The 25,495-nt window shown below is 47.8% G+C and overlaps 1 protein-coding gene across 1 annotated transcript in view; it reads right to left on the reverse strand.

Moving 5' to 3' along the window:
- Nucleotides 1-23,072, reverse strand: part of Slc7a8 (solute carrier family 7 member 8) — a 54,858-nt gene extending 31,786 nt beyond the window's left edge. The window contains exons 1-2 of the mRNA XM_051143091.1: nt 22,245-23,072; nt 3,720-3,924 (exon numbers count right to left, since the gene is read on the reverse strand). Coding sequence (XP_050999048.1) covers nt 3,720-3,924; nt 22,245-22,383 — 344 coding nt within the window. The 5' untranslated portion in view covers nt 22,384-23,072. The remainder of the gene's footprint in view (nt 1-3,719; nt 3,925-22,244) is intronic.
- Between the last annotated feature and the right edge of the window lie 2,423 nt (nt 23,073-25,495).

Consider the following 25,495-nt stretch of genomic DNA (forward strand, 5'->3'; position numbering starts at 1 on the left):
CATCTCCACTGAAAATGAAGGCCAGTGGGACGTGATTTTCTCAGGAACATGGCAGAACCACTAGAGGCCAAGCAACGCAGCTGGGGAAGAGATGGAGCAGGGAGCTGTGGGCTGCCTGACGCCAGTGCTTGGAATCTAACCTAGGTGGCATATCTCCAGCCCCATATGGTGGGTTTTAAAGAGGTTGTATCAGGCCTGTGAGATAAATGTACACAAACACACACTCTTTTTTTTTTTTTTTTTTAAAGGCCAGGCCTTACTACGCACTGCTGCTTTGTTTGGCCGACCCCGATACTTCCTCCTGTATCCTTTATTCCTGTTTCTTCTCAGCTTCTAATTGGTTTCATCCTTTTTCATGCTCGTCCTCTACAAACCACCCACTCTGGGGGTTTTTGAACCCATGTTATTTAGAAATGTGGGATTAGAGACCTTTGGGATAGAGCAGGGACTGTGGGGCCAGTGAGGGGATAGTGGACATGACGGGGCCAAAAGCCAAGATGGTCACCTGTGCCTCAGCCTCCGGAAATTAAAAACAAACAAACAAACAAATGACTAGTTCTTATGAGCCAGGTGATTCCAGCTGTGAGGAGGGAGTGCTCCACACAAAGCTGACCTCTTCAAGGCCAGGAGAGAAGCCACCAGCTGACACATGACCACTGACGACTCTGCTAGGCTCTAGCACTGAGATCCTGGAGTGCGCTGTATGTGACTCTTTTTCTTTTATACCCAGTGATCGCTAGACATTTTTACTTCAAAATGGAGGCACACAATTGCTGTTGAAGATCACTGGATGGAGGACAGATAAATCTGTACAGAAAATATTTGGGAGCTTTTCACGGGCTCCACTGGGTTGCTCCAGGGAGTGTCTGTTTTCTGCAGGGAGGAACGAAGGGCAGGTGAAAGCTCAGGAAATGGAGGCCATCCGCACGCAGCACTGGGAAACGGCTCTCAAGCGTGTCGTGCCTCTGGATGTGGGACTCTGGCTTCTCGTTGAGGAAAGGGTCATTCTGCACCATTCTCAGGAAGCCATGAACACTTTCCTCAAGAACTCTTCATCCTAGCCAGGCGTGGTGGTGCACGCCTTTAATCCCAGCACTTTGGGAGGCAGATGCAGGCAGATCTCTGTGAGTTCGAGGCCAGCCTAATCTACAAAATGAGTCCAGGATAGCCAAGGCTAGACAGCGAAACTCTGTTTCGAAAAACCAAAAAAACCAAAGCAAACAAATAAACAAACAAACAAAAAAAGAAACTCTTCATCCTGACAGGACCAGCTGCTGGCTATAAACCTTGCCACCCTGGCCTCACAGGTGAAAACACAGGGGTGAGGTGATTTGGAGAGGGGGCTAGATTGCTTGTTTTAAGATAAATGAAGCAGATGTGTAGCCAGTGTTTTTACTCTAGAGGTAGATATTTAGGTCTGTGCTCTGCTCCCCAGATGCAGATTTATAGCTTTGTGAGAATGACCTTAGGAAAGCCAGAGCTTCATTTTATATGAGTAAGTAAGATCCCAGCTATTTAGTGGCAAAGCTCGATGGAACGGGCCCTCTGGTCCCAGGCCCTCCTTTGGTCAAAGGCCAGCCTTGGCGTTTCATCATGTACTAACTGCTCCTTGCCGGTCACTCACCTCCTCAGCTCCTGCTGGAGGTGCCCGGGATCTGTTGTGGCTCCACTTGGAACCGAGTCTGTCACCCAAAGGCACTGGCCACAATCCAGATGGCACTCTGAGCAGCAGGAGGTAGTGTGCTGACAGCAAAGCAGAGGACCACAAGACTACTTGCTCCTCGGAAGCGCTTACTCACGGCACACTCTCATATTCCCTCTGAGCTTCTGAAATTCCCATCTGCATTTCTGTGTGTATGTATGTGTTTTGAGGCAGGGTCTCATGTAGCCCAGGCTGGCTCTGAACTGCTGGCCCTCCTGTCTATACCTCCCAAATGTAGAGATTATAGGTGTGCCTCATCATAGCTATAGCTGTGTTCTCTCTCTCTCTCTCTCTCTCTCTCTCTCTCTCTCTCTCTCTCTCTCTCTCTCTCTGTGTGTGCACATATATGTGGGACCATGGATATGCACACATTTAAGGAAACATGCATATACATGAAGGACAGGGCTCGACAGGGGTCGACAGGGGTCGACAGCAGGTAGATATTTTTATCCCACCTAAAATGTGCATTGTGGTGTTTTGTGTGCATATGTATCTATGTGAGGGTGTCGGATCCCCTGGAACTGGAGCTGCAAACAGCCATGTGGGTGCTGGAAGGGGCAGCCAGTGCTCTTAACCATGGAGCCATCTCTCCAGCCATTCATGTATATATGGTCTTTCACTGAAATGAGCTCACCAGTCAGCTACACTGGCCAGACAGCAAGGCCCCCGGAAACTTCCACCTTTGCCTCCAGTGCTGGGATGGCAGGTGTGAGACAGGGGTACATGTTTGTCTCTGGCGCTGTGGTGATGGGAACCCAAGTCGTTATGTTTATGCAGCAAACACTTTACTCACTGGGCTGTCTTACCAGCTGCCATGATTTTTTTTTTTAAATAAGGTCTTAACATGTAGTCCAGGCTGGCTTTCAACTCACTTTAGTCTCAAGGGTTCCGTTTCAATTATGTGCCATCATTCCTGGCCCCATTTGAGTTTTTTTGGTCAGGACTGTGCTGGAGGCATCTTGGAAAAGCTTATTTATGCTTAACATTGCTAGAAGTAGGCTTCGTTCGCCTCCTGATCTTTATAGGGAAGTGAAAACAGTATGTAGAAACGTGTGTGTGTGTGTGTGTGTGTGTGTGTGTGTGTGTGTGAGAGAGAGAGAGAGAGACAGACAGACAGACAGACAGACAGACAGACAGACAGACAGAGACCCAGTGTGGTGTCACACACCTGTAATCCCAACACTTAGGAAGACAGAGGCAAATCTGAGCCTGTTTCACACACGGGTGGGGGGACTTGAACAAATGAGCAAATACCAGTGGGTTAAAGGTACATTTTCTCTTTAGTTTCCAGAGATACTGAAGAGGCCTGCCCTGCCCCAAATGAGACCCTAAAGCCCTTTGTAAGGTGTGATAGAGAAGACCTGTGCACATTACGGCTGGTGTTTGAGCTCTCTTTCCCCTTCTCTGCAGCTTTAGCCAAAGGTGGGAAAAAGAAATAGTCAACCCCAGGGCTCTGACAGCGAGAACACCCCGAGGGTATGGCTACATAGGCAACGGACAGGGAGGCATCAAATAGGAATTTGCAGGAAAAGCGCCTTGCCCACTTTTTGGCTCTTCAGTGGTGGTCGAGTTCCTCAGTCAGGGTTAGAGAAGTCTAGAAAAGCCAGGGGCGTGACTGAGGAAGGAGTGCACTATCGTGCGTAAGGAGTGGGGTTGTTTCCTCTTCAGGAAGTCACTCTCAGGTGTCATCGTCCAGGGCTTTCTCTTGGTGATTGCTCCCCTCAGAGCTTTGTGGTCAGTGTGGACATCTGCTTTGTTCAATGTGGAGATAAGAATTGTAGCCTGGCTCATGTACGAGATTCTATGAGTGAGGACACACTGGGGAACACATCTGACCCCTCCGTCGCATATTTCTCCTTTTCCTCTGCCGGTGGCACCCACCCTCGGCACATGGGCCCCGTGTTTCCCAGGATAGCTATGAGCACAACACAATGCATTCTTAGGCGACAGTGTGACATTGGTGTGCCAAAAGGCTGGGCATCTGTGTTAGACCCTCCGTCCCTCCAGATTTGCTCACCCAGCCAGTCCTCCGAAGATGTCCTTGACATAGGAGTAATCGCCTCCAGATTTGGGGATGGTGACACCTAGCTCAGCGTAGCAGAGGGCTCCCACAGCTGTGATGACACCTGTCACAATCCAGACGATGAGAGCGAGGCCCACAGAGCCAGCGTTCTCCAGCACACCCTTCGGCGAGACAAAGATCCCGGAGCCGATGATGTTCCCTGCACAAGGCACAAACACACGGCGAGGTCAGGACTGTCAGCATCTGCAGGGACAGCTAGCTCATCTCTGGGCTGACTCCTTCGCGTCTTTAGGTGGTGGGTGTGTTCAGCTGGGATTCCCACTAGGCTTTCTTCTCTGATCTGGTTCTAAAATGTGTCCAAGAGCTCCAGGCAGGCGTGTTCCGTAATAATGCTCCTAGAGTGGGGTGAAGGGCAGAGAGAGGACTGACGAGGAACTTACAAGACTAGTTTGCTCCTCAGAAAAATCCTATGGAGTCAGATAACATTGCTCACAGTTTCAGCAGAAGAAAATGAGTCGGGGGGGGGGGGGGAGAGGGGGAAGCGAAGGAATCGTGTGAGGCTTTGCGGTGGGGGGGGGGGGAGCAAATACTGAACCCCAGGGTGCTCTGAGTGGGTACACATGCTCTAGCCAAAGCGACAGGTTCTTAGAATTGGCTAAAGAGTTAGGACTGGAAACGCTATCTTCCCAGACACTATCTTGTCCACTAGAAAGCTTCAAAAACGAGCCAAAGGGCAAATTCTTTTGGTCAGATTGTGGCCACACACTGTGACGATTTGTGACTATGGGCCGGGTACAGCGCTGACACATAGTTGGGAATCCCAACCCTTGGGAAGATGAGGCAGGGGGATCAGGAGCTCGAGGTTAACCTGGGCTATGTAACGAGACCCTGCCTTAAGACAACACAAAACATTTATAAGTGGAGACAGCCCTGGAAGCTGGTTTCTACATGGGCGCAACAGCCCCACCCTCGTTGGAGAACATGAAACAGACCTATAAAATGGCCGCAGTCGTCTAGACGTGACCTGTGAGAGTAGAATACGTGCTAAGCCTCAGCACTACAGTCCAGAGGCTTCCCTCTCTGTGACGTCATGTGACCCTCAGATCACCTAGCAGAATTCAGGGAGGAAGGACAAGGATGGGACTTCTCTCTCCACTTTACTGACCAAAAGAGGAAGGGACCATGGGGTTAAGTGGCTTTCTCTAAATTCCTCAGCCACTGATGGGTAAAATCGGATCCTGAAAACTGTCTCCTGATGCTTAATCTAGTGCTGTTTTCACTAATCTACTACTGCACGCTGAGGGGTGGGAGGCCTCTCAGAGAGGCCAGCAGCAGGCACAGACAGGGGGCTCCTGGGTCATTTGCACTGGGTAGGGACAGCCCCTGGCACACGGCTTCCCAGTTGGCTTCCTTCATTTCTACAGTGAAGGTGAAAATGACAGTCCTCAGGTGATTTGAAAGCTCCCTCGGCACTTCCCAGCTCCCTACTCAATGCCGGAGGGAAGAAGTGGAGGCCTGCCAGATCTAGGTAAGAAAGCAGAACTAGAGAGCTTGCCTCAGCTCAGGGAGCCACCTTTTCCTTGGTGGTTTGGGACCAGTGACATAACAAGTGCTAAGTCTGGGCCAGAGAGATGGCTAAGAGCACGGAGCTTATATCCATCTGTGACTCCCGTCCCAGGGATCCGAAGCCCTCTTTGAGGGCACTAGGCACACATAGGGGGCATTTGCATACATGCAGGCAAAACATTAATACACATAAAATAACAAATCTTTTTAAAAAATTCTAAAAGGATAAAGTTTTGTGTCCCACTTTCCAAATCCAGCCAGAATCCAACCTCAATTCAGTTCTAAACATGCACATCCAAGCCAAAATCCAACTGTTTCTTTTTTTTTTTTTTTTTTTTGAGATGAAGTCGAGCAATGAGTTAAGTTAGCTAGCTTGGAACTTGATGTGTAGACTAGTAGACCAGGCTGTCCTTGAACTTGCATCCATCCATCTCTTTCTGCTCTCCGAGTGCTAGGATCACACACAGGTATGCAACCCGATGCCTGGCCCCAAAAGCCAATCTGCAATCCAGGGCCAGGCATACAGTTATGAAGTAAGAATACTCACAAAATAACCCTCTATTCCTCTCAGATGTAGAATCTGCTGTTAGACTTCAAACTAAAAAACCACAGTGTTAAATAGGACGCGTAGGCATGACATACACGCATCATATGTGCCATGTGTGCCAGATAGCACGTATGTCATATATACACGTTACGCGTTCTTCTTTCAAACACATTTTTTTCTTCAGTGATACATACAGAAACAACAAGGGGAAGACCAGCTCCTCAACATCAAGCTCAAATGTAATCAGTCAGGCCAAGGAGAGGCAGGAGAGGCAGACGAAAGGGGTCGGCGCTTGCGGACATTTCTGTTTTCCTTCTTTACATGCTTATGTGAAGTCTTCTGATAAAACAGAAAGACGTCTTTGCCCACACACATTCCACGTGACACCCTCCCCCACCTCTCTTTTTTTCTAAGACAGGGTCTCTCTGTGTAGCCTTGCCTGTCCTGGACTCGCTTTGAGGACCAGGCTGGCCTCGAACTCATAGCGATCCACCTGCCTCTGCCTCCCCGAGCGCTGGGATTACAGGCGCATGCCACCGTGCCCGGCTATGACCTGCTCTCTATGGAGATGAAAAGACTGTCATCCGGTATTCCAGCCCCCAGGACATGGTCACTCTGTCAAATGATCCTTCAAATTGGGCAGGGTGGCTCACACTTTTATCCCAGCACTCAGTAGGCCGAGGCTGGAGAGTGGCCTTGAGTCTGAGACCTGCTAAAACTAAATGTGCCACTGCTCCCTGGAAGGCAGGAAGCTCCAGGAAATGAGAGCTGCAGAAAGAGGACAGTAAATTCCTTGCCTATCTGGGAACTATCCAAAGAGGGATATAAAGGGCATTTCACAGCCATCCAAGAAGAGAGAAATAGCACAGAGCTTAGGAAACCAGCTCCAGGGTTAGAAAAACAGCCAATACCAGGAGAAAAACAAGGGTCGACTTTGGACTTCAGGTTGAGAAAGGGAAATGGCCAGGTGTTTCCTGGAGCTGGGCAGTTTCAGTGGGAAGGTGGAGAGTCCTGTCAAAAGCTCAGGCATGTTCCACTAAGGGTTCTGGGCAAACAAACAGCTATATGGACCAACCAGGACCATGAGTACTTCAGCCGCCTCTGGGACTCTGTGAGAGTATGCATGTCACAAGGTCCCCTGGGAGATGAGGTGTACAGCATTAGCTGATCTTTGAGTGGTCTGTGGCCCAGTTATTTCTCAGAGGAAACAAGGGAGGTGTTGTTACCCCATTTTTCCGTTGCAGCTGATTTAACAGTATTTGGATTGGAGGCTGCATCTTTCACCTCTGCTTCAAGGCCATTGTGAAAATAAAAGACTTTCCCACATATGTGCTCCATCCTTCCATGCAGCCAACTGGAGTGGTCGTATAGAGCGGTGGAAGGCAAAGCCAACTTCCTCCCCTTGGTCCAGTCCTGTCTGCAGTGGTGACGTAAGCATCCATGCTAAGTAAGTACTTTGGTTCTCAGAACTGCTTTCTTATAAAGGTTACTATCCAGTCTTCCCTGGATGATCCATTGTTTTTATTTACTTTTGTGAAAACTGAGGCTCAGAGAGAGAGAGAGAGAGAGAGAGAGACTTTTGTCAAAGTCACATGCTGTGTAAGCAATTCAGTCTGGTGGAGAGGCCGAGTCATGAGGCTCATCAGACCAGGGTGTCCTCCAGATCCCACGCTGCCTCTCCTCTGTCTATAGCACTGCACACAGCTCAGCCCCAGGGCCTTTAAACTTGTGCATTGACCAAAGGAGGCTCTGAGACAGGAAAACCAGGAGTCTTTTAACTTGATTGGAGTCTTTCTTGATATAGTTGACTTCTCTAGGGTTCCCTGCCCTTGTTTTACTCTTAACTCCATTGTTTAGAGCAGTGGTTCTCAACCTTCCTAACGCTGCCACCCTTGAATACAATTCCTCATGTTGGGGTGACCCCCCAACCATAAAAGTATTTTCATTGCTACTTCATAATTATACATTTTTCTATTATGAGTTGTAATGTAAATGTCTGTGCTTTCTGACAGTCTTGGGTGACCCCTGAAGAGGTCACAGTCCACAGGTTGAGACTGCTGGTCTAGAAGGTCACTTAAGAATGGGACACATGCTGGGCCTGGTGGTGCACACCTGTAATCCCAGCACGGAAGAAACAGGGGCAGGTGATCTCTCGGTTCAAGGTCATCCTGGTCTATAAATTCTAGGACAGGAGGCCTAAACAGAGAAACCCTGGAAACTCTGTCTTAAAAACACAACACAAAACAAACGAAAAGAACACGATGCATACCTGCCTGGTAATTAATTCCAAGGGGCCTGAGGTCAGGGCCTTAACCCTGCTCCCGCCCACCATGCCTAACACAGCAATCACCCGTTCAATCATTAGTGAAAGCTCGATTTTAGGATGCCTGGACAATGAGGCTAAGCTTAACTTGTTCTGTCAAAGAAAAGCCATGCAAACTGCTTCATTAAAAAAGAGGCCAAGTTGCATCCGTGGGCAAGTCCTCATAGGAAAACTGCCAGAACTGAGAAAACCCTCATTTGCCGTGAATAATCACTAACTTCCTCACCCGTGTGCCAACACCCATGTGACCCCCATTATGGTATTACTCACACTCAGGCTTGTTCACACTAGGATGCTGTAGCCCTCAAAGAATTTCCTAAGGAGAGAAATTATAGACCTGTAATGCTCAGTAGACTTAGAGCCAGAAGGCTGTGCCTTTCCTTACTCATGCTAGACTGCAAGTCTGGCCACAGCTTCCTGCCGGGTATCAGGGTGGAGGCCATTGCTACGATTTGCAGAGAAAGCAAGTAGGTGTGATTTGTGTTTCTCCAGTGGGTGGGTAGGAGAACACCAGAGCGTTCAGACCTTGGGGATGGTGAGGAGGCAGGAGCCTGGAGGCAGGCTTTAATCCTCACACCCAAACTGTGAGTTCCCTAGGCACCTTCCTCTGTACACACTTTGCCATCAGGACTGTACAAACAGCTTCTCTAGGGGGGAAGGGGTGGGAGAGAGCAGGCCAAGACGCTGGTGCATACCCTGTTGGGTTGCATATCCTGCAGATTAGAGATGCAGGTGGCACCATGTGACTCCGCAGTTCTGAATTCCTCACCAGAGCAGAGACTAGACTCAGAGGAGCCAGGGCCCTCGCCACTCGCAGGCCACGAGACTCCAGTTTTCCTGAGACTCGGTTCTTTCATGTTCACAGTGGGAATAATGGCTCTTGCCCCACTTACTTTGCTGTGGGGATCAAGGCAAATTATACCTATGTAAGACACCCTATAATGTATGAAATGCTAAAAAAAAAAAAAAAAAAAAAAAAATTAATGACTAGCAAGTGTAGCAGTAGAGACATAGGCCATCCAGAGACAAACGCAGCAGATTGGCTTTGCAGGCCTGGCTACCAAATAGCACTGCAGAGCCAACACCGCGAAGCATCCTCTGAGTCATTTGTCTGCTTGCCTAGGTATAATTTTTAAATGCTGCAGGGGGGCGGGCAGCAGGTAATTGCATCTCAAGAAGTATTTATTGACCGCCCACTCTCTACATGCTTGCTTTGAAAGGTCACTGCGAAGTACTTGTTCATACATGGTCTTTTCACAAAGCCGAGGAAGCCAACCACCACCCACCAGTCACTGAAAGACAAGCATTGCAGCCTCAGGGGCTACAGAGCCGAGCCCTCACCTGTTCCACCCAGGGACCCACACACTACCGCCAGCATTCCTGTCTTCTCTGGTGGGTTTTATTTTTGCTCCTACCTCCAGGAGACGACTGGTAATGTCTGGAGACACTTTTAGTCTTCACACTGGAGTGAGGGTACCCCTGGCACTTAGGGGCTCAAGGCCAAGGATGCTGCTAAGGTCCCACAGTGACCAGAGAACTTTCTGTAACAAAGAAGGACCTAGCCCAAGAGTCAACAACGTCAAGGTTGAAAAAGGCCGTCATCTTCCTTCCAACTTCAATGTCAAGGTCTGCCTAATCCCAAACAGCCCCTTTAGATTCAAAGCTGGATTTTGTTTTACTTAGCTAAGCACAAAAATGTATTATCTGTGGGCTGGAGAGATGGCTCAGTGGTTAAGAGCATTGTCTGCTCTTCCAAAGGAGCAGAGTTCGATTCCCAGCATCCACGTGGCAGCTCATGACTGTCTGTAACTCTAATTCCAAGGGATCTGACGCCTTCACACCAATGCACATATAATAAAATTATATAAATCATTTAAAAATGTATTACCCATGGTACTAACTAATCTTTAAATAAAAAATTATAGCAGAAATGTAACAAGATTTATTGCTGATTGCTGTAATGATTTGCGCACTTTAAGTTATTTTTATTTGTTTACTTTTCCCTCTGTGTATGTGCATTTGCAATGCATGACTTTCAGGAGTTGGTTCTTTCCTTCCAACAGGTCAGTCTTAGGGACTGAACTCAGGTCGCCAGGCTTGGAGGCAGGTGTATTTACTGAAGTATCTTGCCAGCCTTAGCTTAACTATTTTTTAAGACAGAGTCTTATGGAACTCAGGCCTAGAACTTGATTTATGTTCAAGATGACCCTAAGTTCCCAGTCTTCTCTGTCCACTTCTTTTTGTTTGTTTGCTTTGAGACCTTGACCCAGAGTTCACTCTGCAGAGCAGGCTGGCCTCAGACTGACAGAGATCCGCCTGCCTCTGCCTCCTGAGTGCTAGGATTAAAGGCGTGCGCCACCACGCTGGGCTGACTCACCTCTTAACACACCTGGTATTGCAGGTGTGTGTCAGCATGCCCAGCTATCTTAACCACTTACAGTTCAGTGGTAGCAAATAGAGTCTCCCAGTGGTGGAGGTCACATCCAGGGCTTTGCGCATGCCTGGCAAGGGCTCTCCTACAGAGTTCTCCATCTCCCGTTGCCTTTTTTTTTTTTTTTTTTTTTTTGACTGACTGATGTTAGTCAGCAAATTCACTAAGTACAAATGACATGCTAAAGTGAGATTCACCTTCTGCTCTCAGGAATAAGTGGTGGCGCACGCCTTTAATCCCAGCACTCAGGAGGCAGACGCAGGTGGATCTCTGTGAGTTCGAGGCCAGCCTGGCCTACAAAAAAAATTCTAGGACAGACAGGGCTACACAGAGAAACCGTGCCTCAAAAGCAAGACAACAGAGGCGGAGGATGAAGAGGCTGGGTGTGGCGGCTCATACCTATAATTCCAGCACCATGGAAAAAAAGGCAGGTGGAACTCTATGAGTTCGAGGCCAGCCAAGGCTACATAGTTAAAACTCTGTCCCCAAACAGAAAAGATTTAAGGAAGACATCCAGGTGAAAGTAGAGCTGACCACGTCAAGCTGAACAGAAGTTGTGTTGGTGTAATTATAATAATGTGTAGCACGGTGTATTAGAATGGTGGCCATCCAGGAAGAGCGGAGGCAAGAGGATCTCAAGTTCCAGGCTAGTCATCACAGCAAAAAAGAACAAAAGAAAGCATGGGGCTGGAGAAATGACTCAGTGGTTAAGAGCACTTGTGTGTGTATGTCTCTGTGTGTGTGTGTTTGGTTTTTTGTTTTTTGAGACAGGGTTTCTCTGTGTAGCCCTGGCTGTTCTGGACTCGCTTTGTAGACCAGGCTGGCCTCAAACTCACAGTGATCCGCCCGCCTCTGCCTCCCAAGTTCTGGGATTACAGGCATGTGCCACTGGGCTGGGCAAGAGCACCCATTCTTGCAAAGGACGCAAGTTCAAGTCTCAGCACCCACGTATGGGCAATACACACATACATTTTAAAAAAGGATTCCTTTAAAAACGAAAAGAGGAAGAAAAACCAAATCAAAAGAAAAGCTTCATAAAGAAAGAGAATGATGCACTCATGCCTCTGTGGAAGCCATTCAAATCCCCGGAGACAGCAGAAAGGCGACAGGCGCTTGCTGAGTGAGCAGCTCGAGCCTGGTCTGAACTGGCCGGCATGTCTCCGCACCGGACTGGAGAGAGCTACACTTCTGGTGTTAGTGAATGGGGTACATGGGTGGGAGTGAGAACTGAAGTGGGGTGCTAGAGACGCCGAGCCCAAAGAGAGAGCAAATCCTTTCACTGAACACAGACCAGGTTTATTTTAGCACTCTGCAAGGAGCCTCCACTATGCCAGGCTTGGTGGCACACACATGGAAACCCAGCATTTGGGAGGACAGGTAGGAGGATTGGGAGTTCCAGGCCAGCTTTGGCTACACAGTAAGTTCCAGGTAGGCTAGGCACAATAAACAAAAGAAAAGATCAAAGACACTTATACTTTACAGCTAAATAAACTGGTAGCATTTTCACATTAAAAAAAAAAAAAAAAAAGGCTAGGGGATGTAACTCGCTTGGTAGAGTGCTTGCCCAGCAAACACAAAATTTTAAGTTGGGTCTCCAGTGCTATATAACCCAGACATGGCAGTCCCTACCTGTTAACCCAATGCTGGGGATGCAGAGGCAGGGGACTCAGAACCACATAGTCTATTGTGAGGCCAGCCTGGAACATATGACGTTTGTATTATAACAAGGGTTTCATGGCCTCCGCCACGTATGCATAAAAAAAGTCACAAAGATTGTGTATAGGGGGTGGAAGAGACGGCCTGCTGGATAAAACACGTGCTACGAAAACACAAAGGCCTGGGTTCAAATCCACAGAACTTATGCACTGCCCATGTCTGCAGTCATCTGAGTATTTCTACCTGAGGTGGAAGGTGGAAACAAGGAAATCTCCAGAAGTCTGAAGGGCCAACGTGGTATATGCAGTGGCAAACAACAGGGAGACACTGTCTTGAGCCAGGGGAAAAGCCAGAATTGATGCCCAAGGTTGTCCTCTGACCTCCACACAAGTATTGTGGCATGCACATGCTCACAGTCATACTCATGGATGCATATGTCCACATGGAGTCGCACACACACACACACACACACACACACACACGCACACACACACACACACACAGACTGCCTCTAAGCCTGTCCTTTTCTGCTGTTGGATGCATATGTCCACATGGAGTCACACACACACACACACACACACAGCCTCTAAGCCTGTCCTTTTCTGCTGTTGGGTGCATATGTCCACATGGAGTCACACACACACACGCACACACACACACACACACACACACACACACACACACAGACTGCCTCTAAGCCTGTCCTTTTCTGCTGTTGGGTGCATATGTCCACATGGAGTCACACACACACACACACACACACAAACACACACACACACACACAGACTGCCTCTAAGCCTGTCCTTTTCTGCTGTTGGGTGCATATGTCCACATGGAGTCACACACACACACACACACACACACACACACACACAGCCTCTAAGCCTGTCCTTTTCTGCTGTGTCTCTAACACTCTTTGATCTCTACAATGCACTCATCCAAATCGTGGACGTTTTTATTTTAAGCTTTCCATCTCTGGGACCTGGGCCCAAATACTTTTAAAACTTTCAAAAAAAATTTTTTTTTTAAATTTTGAGACAGGGTCTTGATATATAGGTCAGGCTGGCCTCACACTTGCGACAATCCTCCCGCCCAGCCTCCCGAGCTAGGATAACAGGGGTGTACCACCACCACACTGCCTCCCAAATGACTCCTTAAAGAAGCCCGAAGTTCCTGTATCATTCCTCGGTGCCCAAACCCCGACAGCTGTAGTCTAAAGAAGCAGCTGGGACATTTGTGCCTTCCATCCATGCACAAGCAAGCACTTCTCCAGACATACGGACGAGAAACACACACCGTAACCGGCAGCACGGGCCTTAACAACCTCAGGTGCTCTATGAAACCGGCTCCCTGGCAGTGACGTCACTGCTGACGCAAACCAATGAGGAGCCTTGTGGACGTGACAAAGGATGAAGGATGAGACGAGATCGATAAAGCTTTTCAAGCCATATTTCATTCGTTTTATAAATAGCACAGCTCAGAATAGACTTGTGGAATTATTTTGCTCCTTGCTTCTTAGAAATAAAATTTCCCCCGTGCTCAGCGCAAGGCCAAAATATGCTCCATCACTGTTAAACACTCAACAGGCCCCTCTTAATATCTAGCGACCCTAGGCTACAGCCTGTGTGTTGCCATCCCCAGGTGACCAGGGAGGTGGATGTGGTGGAGACAGTTCTCTGTCGCCATGTTCTGCGAGGCCAATAAGGTCTAGCCCTTCTTGCTCAGTAAGGAATTAAAAAGGAGAGAAGGAAGCCAGATCAGTGGGAGAGCACTTGTCTAGGGCGGAGCAGGTGCTGGGTTCAAGCCCTGGAATTGGGGGGTGAGAAATCAGAAGAGTGCAGTTTCTAGGCCCCCCAGTCTCCCAAATGGTCCTTGTTTTCCGTAGATCAGAATCTGTTCCTGGAACAGCTTGCTCTGGGCTGCATTTTGAGATCTTCCCCATCATCCCCCAGCGCCAACAAGAAAACATTAAAAAAAAAAACTAACTGAAATTCCTGAAGGTTTTTTGTTGTTGTTGTTGTTGTTTTGCTTTGGTTTGGTTTTTTTCCTAGTCGAGTTGGGAGCAGACTCCTGGCTTAGCTCTCCAAGGAAAGCAGAAAACCTAGGTAGCCTGGCAACTTAAGAGGGGCCCGTCCTAAATCCCACCCTTCCACTCCACTTCAGTAAACTGACTTAACTCAGAGAGGGGCTGTGTGGGGCGCCACCTGCCCAAGCAGTTTGTTTTGCTCACAACGTTTTCTCAGCTATGTCATGAATGCAGGAATGAATTGAGCTCCCGGGTCCACTGCTCTAGTTTTTCTTTTTTTCGTGTTGTTTGTTTTGACACCAGGTCTTGCTAAACAGTCCTGACTGCTCTGAAATTTACTACAGATGTGACCCAGGCTGGTTTTAAAAGAGTAGCAAGCCTCCGGCGTCTACCTACCTCCCCAGGGCTGTGATCCCAGGTGTGTGGCGCCCACCCTGGCTCAGTCGCTTCTTAATTTTAACTGAGCACTGATTTTTCTTTCCTAGACTAAATATTTCCCGCTGGTCACTTGTTCTGCATAACTCTGCCCTTTGAGGGGACATATCTGAGCCAGATAGTTGCAAGTTCAAACAATTGCCCTTGAGCTGTCTGGTTCCTGGAGGCAGGAAGCGTGCAGCAGGATGCCGGGGGCCCAGCCACCTTATACTCCATGCTGCCAAGAGCGTGTGTGCAGCACTCCAGGGCCCGGGTGGGAACCTATCTGCCATCAGCTGGTCATTGGTTACATGAGACTTTGACTTCGCTGGTACTAATTGTGCAAGATGACTTGAAGTTCTTCCCAGGCACTCTGTACATGGTGAACAGTAAGTGTTCACCCAACGATGAAGCTCCTTATTATTATATTGCTGGCTATACCTTTTCCTGCTCACCCAGAGATGTGTTTGTCTTAAAATGTGTTTCAAGCTGACCTCTGTCCCAGATTTTCTTTGAGAACAATGAGAGTTTTTAAACATATTTTCATCCTGAATGAAGCAAACCCCAACACTCCCATGGCTTTTTAAAAAGTGGAGCGTAAACTCAGCAACGGTTTCAGGCTCCCTCCCTCGAGTCAACATTCAGTAAATGGTCCTGGGACCAGACAGACATTAATCTGTGGATGTTAGAGGCTAAGACGGAAAGTCGTCTAAAGTGGCGCAGTTCACAAAGGTCTAAAATCTTTGTACCTGATGCTGGACACCCCCTCCTCCCCACAGCTTTACATATGCAGCTCAGCCTGGCCTTGAATCTGGGATCCTCCTGCCTCAGCTTTTCAAGTACCGAGATTACAAAACCAGAGTTGAGAGTCATGCTTGGATTTTTCTGGAAAGGTTTGCAGTGTCACACACTCGTGGTTTCTCCCATGGATTCCATGCCTAGTGTTATCCTCCTCCATCGCCCGTTCCATCAGTACTGGGCATGCAGCGACTTTGAGCCCCCCTCTCTCTGTATTCAGTTAGCAGCTGTGCCACCCTCAGCAAATTACCTACTAGCTCCATGACTCCATTTCCCACATTTAAATAGTTATAATATGTACGTCCATAAGATGGTTGAAGGTATTAAATATGATAATATCTGCAAAGACTTGAAAGGCCAGGAATTGGCATTTAGCAAGAGCTCAGTAAATACTGCTTTGTTCTTGCTGGGTATGGTGGCACATAACTTGAATCCCAGCCATTAGCAGGCTGAGAAAGGAAGTTGAACTCTAGGCTAACCTGCACCACATAACAAGATCTTGCCTCAAAAACAAACAAACAAACGCTAGATATGTGCTTTGCAACTGTAACCTCAGCATTTGGGAGGCTGAAGAAGTAGGTCTGCCACTAGTTTGAGGCCAGCCTGGGCTACATAGACAATCACAGGCCATCCAGTGTTACAGTGAGACACTGTCTCAACACAAAAAGCAAAACAACAACAATAAAACCATTGGCACGTTGGCACATGCCTAAAATTTAAGGCTACCCTGGGCCAGCTGGTGAGGTCTAAGTCAGCCAGACATGCACAGCAAAGCTGGAGCAATGGCTCAGTGGTTAAAAAGTATATACTGCCCTTTCAAAGGACCAGAATTCGGTTTCTGGCACCCATATTGGGTGGTCTACAACTGCCTGTAACTCCAGCTCCAGTGGGTCTGATGCCCTCCCTCTTCTGCCTCTGCAGGCACTGACACACAGATATACATAATAAAAATATGTTATAAAAAAAACAAATCAACCAGCCAATCAATACAAAACAACCTTCCCAGTATCACCAAGCACAAACAAGCAAGCAAGCAAAGAAACACTAGCCAATTGTGGGGTTGCATGCCCATAACCCCGAACGTGGGAAGCTATGGCAGAAAGATTGTTTGACTTAGACCTGCCTGGGCCATATGGCAAGTTTAAAGACAGTTTAAGCTGCATAATAAGAACTTGTGGCTAAATTAGAAAAGAAAAAAAAAAAAGGCAAATTGGTTTTTTTTCCCAATTGTGTTGAGAGACCGTGCGCGGCTAGAACTGAATGCAGTATTGCCTTGTGGCAAATATCCCTTATGAGCACAGGATTTCAAAAACATTACAAACGCCTTTCTTTGGACTCAGTTGCTGGCTTGCTTGATTTTAGCCTAACTTCCAGCTCTTCCAGACAAGTACCTCAACACATGACTGGACTAAAGCTTCCCAGACATTCAAAAACTCTGTAGACATGGCTAGAAAGAGCTATAGCTCACAAAGGAATTAATGAGAACACGGCCCGTGTTGGCCAGCTGCCTCAGACCGAGCACCCTCAGTGTTCCTGTAACTGTGCCAGCAGCATTGCCTCCTCCAACCACCCTCAGCTCCCACCCAGCTCCCCCTTACACTAGAACGTTCCTCAACAGAACACAGCAATGGTTGCATCTAGAAAAATGAGGAATACTGCTGAGATTTTTCAAGGAAAATTCCCGCTTAGTATATAATACCTAAAAACAGGGCTGGCCAGGCATGGTGGCGCACGCCTTTGATCCTAGCACATGGGAGGCAGAGGCAGGCCGATCACTGTGAGTTCGAGGCCAGCCTGGTCTACAAAGTGATCCAGGACACCCAAGGCTACACAAAGAAACCCTGTCTTGAAAAACAAACAAACAAAACCCCAAAACAAAACAAAAAAGCAGAAATAAAAACAGGGCTGGCAAGATGCCTGTGTAGGAATGATGCTTGTCACCAAGCCTGGTGACCTGAGTTCAGTTTCTAGGTCTCAGAGTGGAACAAGAGAACTGACTTCCTCAAGTTGTTCCCAACCTGCACACACATGAGTAGTACACACACACACACACATACACACACACACTCAGACACACACATACACACACTCACAGATACACACATACACACACTCATAGACACAAACATATACACACATACACCCCCCCCACACACACACCCCCCCACTGAGTACATAGAGTAGATAATTATGCTAAAGACTTAGTTCTAGGCTGGAATCCTGGCTCCAAATTTTTTCATTGTATGACCTTTGGCATATAGTTTATCCCTCTGACCCTCCATTTCTTTATCTGTAGGAAAAGATAACACGTGCTGGGCACCTCGCGATTACTGTGAGGGACAAACAGATAAAGAGTACCTGGTATGGAACATACATTTAATAATGGCAGCAGTCAACGGGAACTTTGGTATCATCAGTAAAGGAGTTTTTCTCTTCTCACACCTTTTGGGGCTTAGGGAGAGTTTATGATCATATTGCATCTGTCTCCAACAGTGCTGCCTGAGCAGCTACACACCTGAAGGCAATAGCCTGGCTGTTAGGGCCAGGCTACTGTGAAAGTCAGGAGGAGGAAGGTACCTCTCTTACTGTTATTGAGTCTCCAGATTCCATCCCTAGGACCACTGCTACTACCACACCACCGCCACCACCGCCACTGCCACTACCACCACTGCCACCACCGCCACTACCACCACTGCCACCACCGCCACTGCCACCACCACCACCACCGCCACCACCGCCACTACCGCCACTGCCACCACCACCACCACTGCCACCACCACCACCACCACTGTTACCACCACCACTGTTACCACCACCACCGCCACCACCGCCACTACCACCACTGCCACCATTGCCACTACCACCACTGCCACCACCACCGCCACCACCACTACCAACAAGAAAATTTGAAAAAACAAAACAATTATCCAGGTTGGTGCAATAAATCCTAGCATAACAACTTTCCAAGCTAGTCTCCCAACACTCTTTAGATAAACGCTTACTGTTCACTCTTTGAGTAGGATCTTGACCTGTAGCTACACTGCCCTTGAACTCAAGGTCCTTTCTGCCTTAGACCCTGGAGTGCTGAGATGACCGTCACCTGCTACCAGAGAAATGCTTTCCAGCTGAAGGGCTGGGGACTGAACCTAGGGCCTTGTGTACACCAGGCAAACACTCTACCGCCGAGACAGGCCTGGAAGTGTTTCCTTTCCTTTGCCTGAGTCAGTGAACGTCAACGATCACTGGAGTGATTGCTCCACTAGGCTCTCTACTGTACTGGAGACTCAGAGACATATAGGACAGATTTGCTCTTCTCTGCTCTCTCCTCCTCTGGCCTCTGGTCTTCACTTTGTAGCTGCACCTAGCTCCTTAGCGCCCCACGTCCTGGGATCACAGGCTCAGCCATCTCTCTCCCTCCCTTTTGTCCTCCTTCCTTCCAGCTGACTCCGGACTCAGGAACACACAAAGCATATGGTCTGCAGCCAAGCCACACCTCTAAGTCTAAGTTTTTGCTCAAGGAAAGAGAACTGTGTCAAAATTCCTTTGTGTTTATAGTCTCCAAGAATTGTCTTCACAACTCCATTTCCCCCCACATCCTCCAAGAGGCCCCTTAAACTGGTTGTTACTGAGGCTCTCTCTCCTCTTGTGCCACCCACCAATCGCCTATCTTTACATCAGCTGCTGCTAACTAAACCGCACTGACAATTGTCAGGGGTCTTATTTGATGCACATGGATCTTACCCATTTGTTACTTCTAATCACCTATGATGGCTGCGGATAAACTTTCAGGAGCTTGTATGAAACATATTTTAACTTGTTCCTGAAACAGATCCAGGGCAAATGCTAAATTAGCTTTTTTTTTTTTTTTTTTTTTTTTTTTTTTTTTACAAAAGACTTATTTTTATTTTATGTGGATGAATGTATGTGCACCACATGCATGCCTGGTGTCCCTGGATGCCAGAATGTTGAATCCCTTGGATGCAGGGTTACAGGTGGTTGTGAGACGACCAGTGTACATGTAGGCAACAAAACTGCAAGAGTGGTATGTATTCTTAAAAAAAAAAAAAAAAAGCTTTTTTAGATGTATTTAATATTCCATGTTCAAGTTTTGTCTGAATTCATGCTGCATGGAGGTCGGAAACAGGTGCCACATGTCCTGGAACTAGAGTTATGAATGGTTGTGCGCCACCATGTGGGTGCCAGGAACCGAACCTGGGTCCTCTGGAAGAACAAGTGCTCTCACCCACTGAGCCGTCTCCTAGCTAGCCCCTCCTGCGCCTTTTCAAATCACACTAATTCTCTCCTTCCACAGTGTTAGTACAAAAAAGCACCAGATCACTGGACTCTCCGTGGAATGGGAAACACTCTCTGGTGTTTTCTGCACTTGGTCTTGGAAGCAATCGAACTGCAGTCACCCACTTAGAAGCCCACCCAGAAGAGGGCAGGGCACCTCCTCTTCACTTTGGCAACTTCATGGTCATGCAGGAGGCGAGGTAGGAAAGACTTTGTTCATGTCATCCTTTTTTTTTTTTTTTTTTTTTTTTTTTTTAGGCAAGGTCTCTCTGTGTAGCCTTGGCTGTCCTAGACTCTCTTTGTAGACCAGGCTGGCCTCGGACTCACAGCAATTCACCTGCCTCTGCCTCCCGAGTGCTGGGATTAAAGGCGTGCGCCAGCACACCCAGCTGTTCATGTCATCCTTAAGAAGAAAGTTCTTCCTCAGCTCAGCTCAAGTGAAGGCGAAATGATTCTAGAACTCTGGAAAAATACTCTGATTTCCCTAAAAATCACCCAGTGTCCAGGCCAGATTTGTCATTCTTACTGTGATGTCACCACAAGGAGCTCTTTCTCCCTCTCAGTGAAGTGTCACCCATGAGGCTGTGGGCTGGTCAGGAGTGGCATCTACCTTGGAACTGTACTTATGATATCTGAATATGCCCATTTCTTCATAGACTTTGAAAAATATTTTAAAAGACCCTCCTCAAACCTTATTATATAGGAAAATATCCTCCATCCATAAAAACTTACATACAGCCAGGTGTTGTGGCACATTCCTATAATTCTAGCACTCAGGGAGGCAGAGGTAGGTGAATCTCTGAGTTCGAGGACAGCCTGGTCTACAAAGCAAGTACAGAACAGCCAAGGCTACACAAATATTGGGGGATGGGTGAGCAAAGCACAGTCGTGTGTGCGCGCGTGTGTGTGTGTGTGTGTGTGTGTGTGTGTGTGTGTTTGTGTGTGTGTGTGTACACATCTCTGTATGAATCAGACACTTCCCCAAGGGGATGAGGAGAACACTCATCCTATCAGTCAAATCGATGAAAGACACAATAGGCTCTGGACTATTTATAGATCTTAAATTGGCGTGTGTTATACAGATTTTGTGCCACGTTGATTTTTTTTTTTTTTTCAGGGCAATTGAGATGAAGGAAAGGAAAAAATATAACGAGAAAAGATAATGTGATCTTTAGTTCACAACTATTGTTTTTGTGGAGTTGTTCCCTCACAACATTAAAAAAAATAACTGCAAATATTTGTAATAATTAGATAACGCTCCATTTTGGAAAGAAACTGGAGAGAATATGGTCACGGAAGTCAGGGTGGAGAGGTGAAGAGGATTATCTGAATACTGCACTGATTTTATTTGACTTCAAGGATGTTCTCCAGTGTCACTCTTGCCCTGGTGCCAAAAGTCCCTGAGCCGCTCATGGAACACTGTTTCGTCCAGAGAAACTAGTTCATGGGAGCAAGTCACAGCACTTTTCACACAGGCGCTCCGGAGAGAAATAACAGACATACCTGAGGCTGAGCCGTTGCCCAGCACCCACCTCAGGGATCAGAGGGGTCCTGTGTAGGCATGCAGTGGTCTCGGGAAGCCGGGGCCCAGCACAAGTGCTCCTGGGACGCGAGACCTACAAGGCGCTCTCGGGATCACCAGGGCTCCTGTACCAGAGAGCTTTCAAGCCAGAGCACCCAATTCTTCCTCTCCCCCACACTCCAATTACTCCCAATATCCTCGAAGAATCTTATTGAGTCTTCCGTGGGTGTTAACAGACAGGTGGCTCCCACTAGGCAACCAGAGAAACTGCGAACTCCATTTAGAGGAGACCACAGAGCCAAGTCAGCTGGTTCTCCCTTCCATATTTTCCTCGGCTATGAGACGGCGAGGACTGCGCTTTCACATCTGTTTCACAAGTGCTACACAGGATGGACCAGCCTACCAACTAAAGTACCAGAGCATTATTATTACTGGTTTTTCTATGTTTATGATACACCACAGTGCTTTGTAACATAACAAAATACTAAATATGCTTCAAATGAGGGCTCACAGCCTGCTGAGGGTGGCTGCATAAAAGCTAGTTAAAAAAAAAAAAAAAAAATCCATGTGTCAGCTTGAATTAGGATCTCCTGGATCAGAATTGCCTAGGGACAAGCCGGAAAGAATTTGTTGCACTTTTCACAGATTCCCAGGCAATGCTTGGGACACAGAGCCAGCCTGGTTTCCTGTCTCGTTTGCTCTATTCTAAGGAGAGAGCGGTTCGGCCTGGCTTGGCTGAAGCGATGTGCGACAGACATCACTTCCATAGTTCTCAGACTTGACCGGTGCAGGTGGGTGACAGCGCAAGTCATAGATAGGGCAAAGCTGCTTGAGAGGCTTTGGCGGCGGCGGCGGGGGGGTTAAAGTCCCGCGGAGGACCCCTGGAGAGGGACTGGGGTGGTGCGGCAGGCGCAGAGGTGGGGCGCAAAGGACTTGGACTCACCTACGATGATACCACAGGCGCTGACCAATCCGATCTCTTTCTTCAGGGCTACTCCGCCCCCTCCCGAGCCAGCCTTGTCCTCAGGGCTGGTGTCAGCTCTGCTCCCACCCGGGTTTCGGTGTCGGGCTCCCTTTTCCATCTTTCTCCGCAGGGCTCCGAGCTCCAAAAGCTAAAAAGAGCTGTCTCTCTCTAAACGCCTGTGCGCGTTAATGTATAGATACGTGGGGGAAAACAAGAGTTTCCAATCAGAACGCCCTTTCCAGAAATAGAGAGCGCTCCAACCCTCTAAAAGTGACAGCAAATGAGAGCGAACTGTAAATATTCCCACTCGGTATTGACACGTGTCACTCCGGCTAACACGCAAGGGCCGCGTCTGTAAGAGGGAGGCGAGGAGCATATATATTTAAATAACAAAAAATAGAACTGTACCAGCGACTCCAGCTGGAATTCTCCGGAAAGGGTTTATCTTCAGAAGCCCAGGTTGGCTCTGCTCGGTGTACCGGGCGCGGCTCGCTGGGGTCAGGATTTCCCTGCTAATGAAACAGTTTGCCTTCACCTTCCCTCGGTCTCTCGTTTTAGGACGAGGGTAAAAGTAGTTCCCCTTAGCTGAAAGGGCGGAGGAGGAGGCGCGCTCAGGTACTTTCTTCTTGCTGGTTGGCTCTGGATCAGGTTTCCACCTGCTGCGGTCGCCCCTTCTCGCCCTTCTCCGGTCGGTCGGAGCTCAGCGCTCACACCCGTGCTCACACCGCAGACGGCTCCATCGCTCGGTGCCGGCTGAGTAGCTGCCGCGTTTGCCAATGCGCTTCCCGTTTAGCTGCGGCGTTTATTTGCGGACCCAGGCTCCGCCCCCTCCTCCGCTCCTCGCCATCCTCAGCCGCATCTCCTCCCTTCTCTTCTATTTAAATATTAGTCGTCCCTCCCCCTCCCCCCCCCGCCAAACTCCTGAGAAAAGACCTTAAAACATTTCTATTTTCTTCTTCTTCTTCTTCTTCTTTCTCTTCTTCTTCTCTCTCTTCTTATTCTTCTTCTATTCTTCTTACCTACTCATCCTCCTCCTACTCCTCCTCTCCTCCTCCTCCTCCTCCTCCTTCCTCCTCCTCCTCCTCCCTACTCATACTCTATATTCTTTTTCCTTAGTGAACGTGAGGGGAGAAGTCACTGGCCTGGGCTGCATCTCAGCGCACAGCATTTGAGAGCTCTGCAAAGGCACGGTTTTGCAGGCTTTTAATGCCTTTAGAGATAAACTGGCCAGTGTACCGAAATGTTTGGGCGTGGATCATTTGAGGACAAGGTCGAGTAGGCTGCAGGGATATCAACATCAAGCTGTTTGGTGAAAACAGGGGGAAGCTTTGGTGGGGGGCAGTGTGGAGGGATATAAGGCTGAAGAGTTTCTCGTAGGGAAGGTTAAAAAAAAAAAAATCAAGAAAGTGCAGTAGTTACCACGGCAGTCCAAAGCACGATAAGCAGGGCTGAGCTGCTTCCACGGCTCCTAATATTTTATCTACTCAAAAATTATTTGAACTTCGTATAGGAGAACTAGTTGTGAGCCCCTCACTGACCATGGAGCGGATTTGTTGGCGTAAGAGTTGAGTAACCTAAGCGGGGGGGGGGGGGGGGGGGGGCGTGGTGGAATCCCAGCACTCAGGTGGCAGAGGCAGGCAGGTCGCTGTGAGTCCCGGACAGCCAAGGCTACACAGAGAAACCCTGTCTCGAAAAACGAGAGAGAGAGAGAGAGAGAGAGAGAGAGAGAGAGAGAGAGGGAGAGAGCATGACTCCACTTCCCTGAAGAATTTAATTCAAAACCGCTGCTTTACCTCAAGAACAGTGTCTATTTCTAACTGCAAGCACTTTGGAAAAACAACATGAAGTAATATTATAAACAATGCTGAAAAACCAAAGTTTTTAAAAACATATACTATACAAAATGATTTGATTTTAAACTAAGTCTTAAAAAGCAAAAGATCCCGAAGGTCATGGTGGTACACAGCTTTAATTAATCCCAGCACTTGGATGCAGAAGCAGGCGGATACCTCTGAGTGAGTTCTAGGCCAGCCAGAGTTACATAGAGTCTGTCTGAATAAAACAAACAAACAAGCAAAATCCCCCAATCTGACCACTAGCTACAAAAATTTGGCTTCACTTTTTGGAAAATGTCTTAAAACATCTGGACTTTTCAGGAAAAAAAAAAAAAAAAGCTTAAGTCTTTTAAAACTGGGGTTGGCTAAGCTATCTAGAAGAGTTTTTCCGGATGGGGTAAAGTCCGATCAGCAGGGCCATCTGCCCCTTGATCGCCCAGCTCAGCAAGTATCAAGAGGTTTCAAAGGTTGAGATCTCAGCCCCTTCTCCTTCTGTTGGTTCAAGATATAGCAGATTGAAAGCCTCAGGGAAAAAAAAAAAAGTAGGGGTGCGGGGGAGTGGTAAATCATTTTCAACAAAAAGATCAGACAGGTTTGGGGTATATAGCACAGACTCCATGGGAGGAAAGTCAGGGGAAGATGAAGAAACTGAACTGGCTCTGGCCTTTCTTGACAAGCTTCGAAAGCATTAAAGGAAGATTTGATGGGTGTGTCGTTAAGCAATGCAATTTGAAGACTTCTACTGAGATTTACCACCGCAAGGGGTAAAAAAAAAAAAAAACCTTTCTGCTTCTCAAATGTGAATTCTTTCAGTAATGCTTTGTGACTTCGGTTTAAATGGTGGAGGCTTAGGATGGGATTAAAAACAAGGGCGAGATGAATTTGAGAACTCTCCAGGAACGAATGCAAGCGAAAAGCACTGTGTACGCTCCAGCCCTCCCAATTTATGAACTTGGAAGATACAGGAAATTATAAGTTTTATAAATATTGAACCAAACAGATTTGGAGAGCACTGTGTAGCACCAAAGGGGGGGGGGCTGATATTTCCATTTTGACTTTTTTTTTCCCCCTCAAGACAGGGATTCTCTGTGTATCCTTGGCTGTCCTGGAGTCACTTTGTAGGCTGGCTTCGAATCAAAACGATCTGCCTGCTTCTGCCTCCCCAGTGCTGGGATTAAAGGCGTGCGCCACCTTGCCCGGCTCGTAACTGTTTCTGCCCGCCCCCCATAACTGTTTTTTATGTCAGCATCAAACCCCATTTAGTGAACCTAAGGCATGGGCCTTAATCTAGCCCCTGACATTGACCCCTACGTTCACACACACCTCTTTTGGAATATTTCTCAAGCACTTACTTTAATATAATCCTGTTTCCACTATCCAAGAGACTGTCCTTAT

This window comes from Acomys russatus, chromosome 3 (genome assembly GCF_903995435.1).
Source record: "Acomys russatus chromosome 3, mAcoRus1.1, whole genome shotgun sequence".
NCBI classification, from domain to species: domain Eukaryota; kingdom Metazoa; phylum Chordata; class Mammalia; order Rodentia; family Muridae; genus Acomys; species Acomys russatus.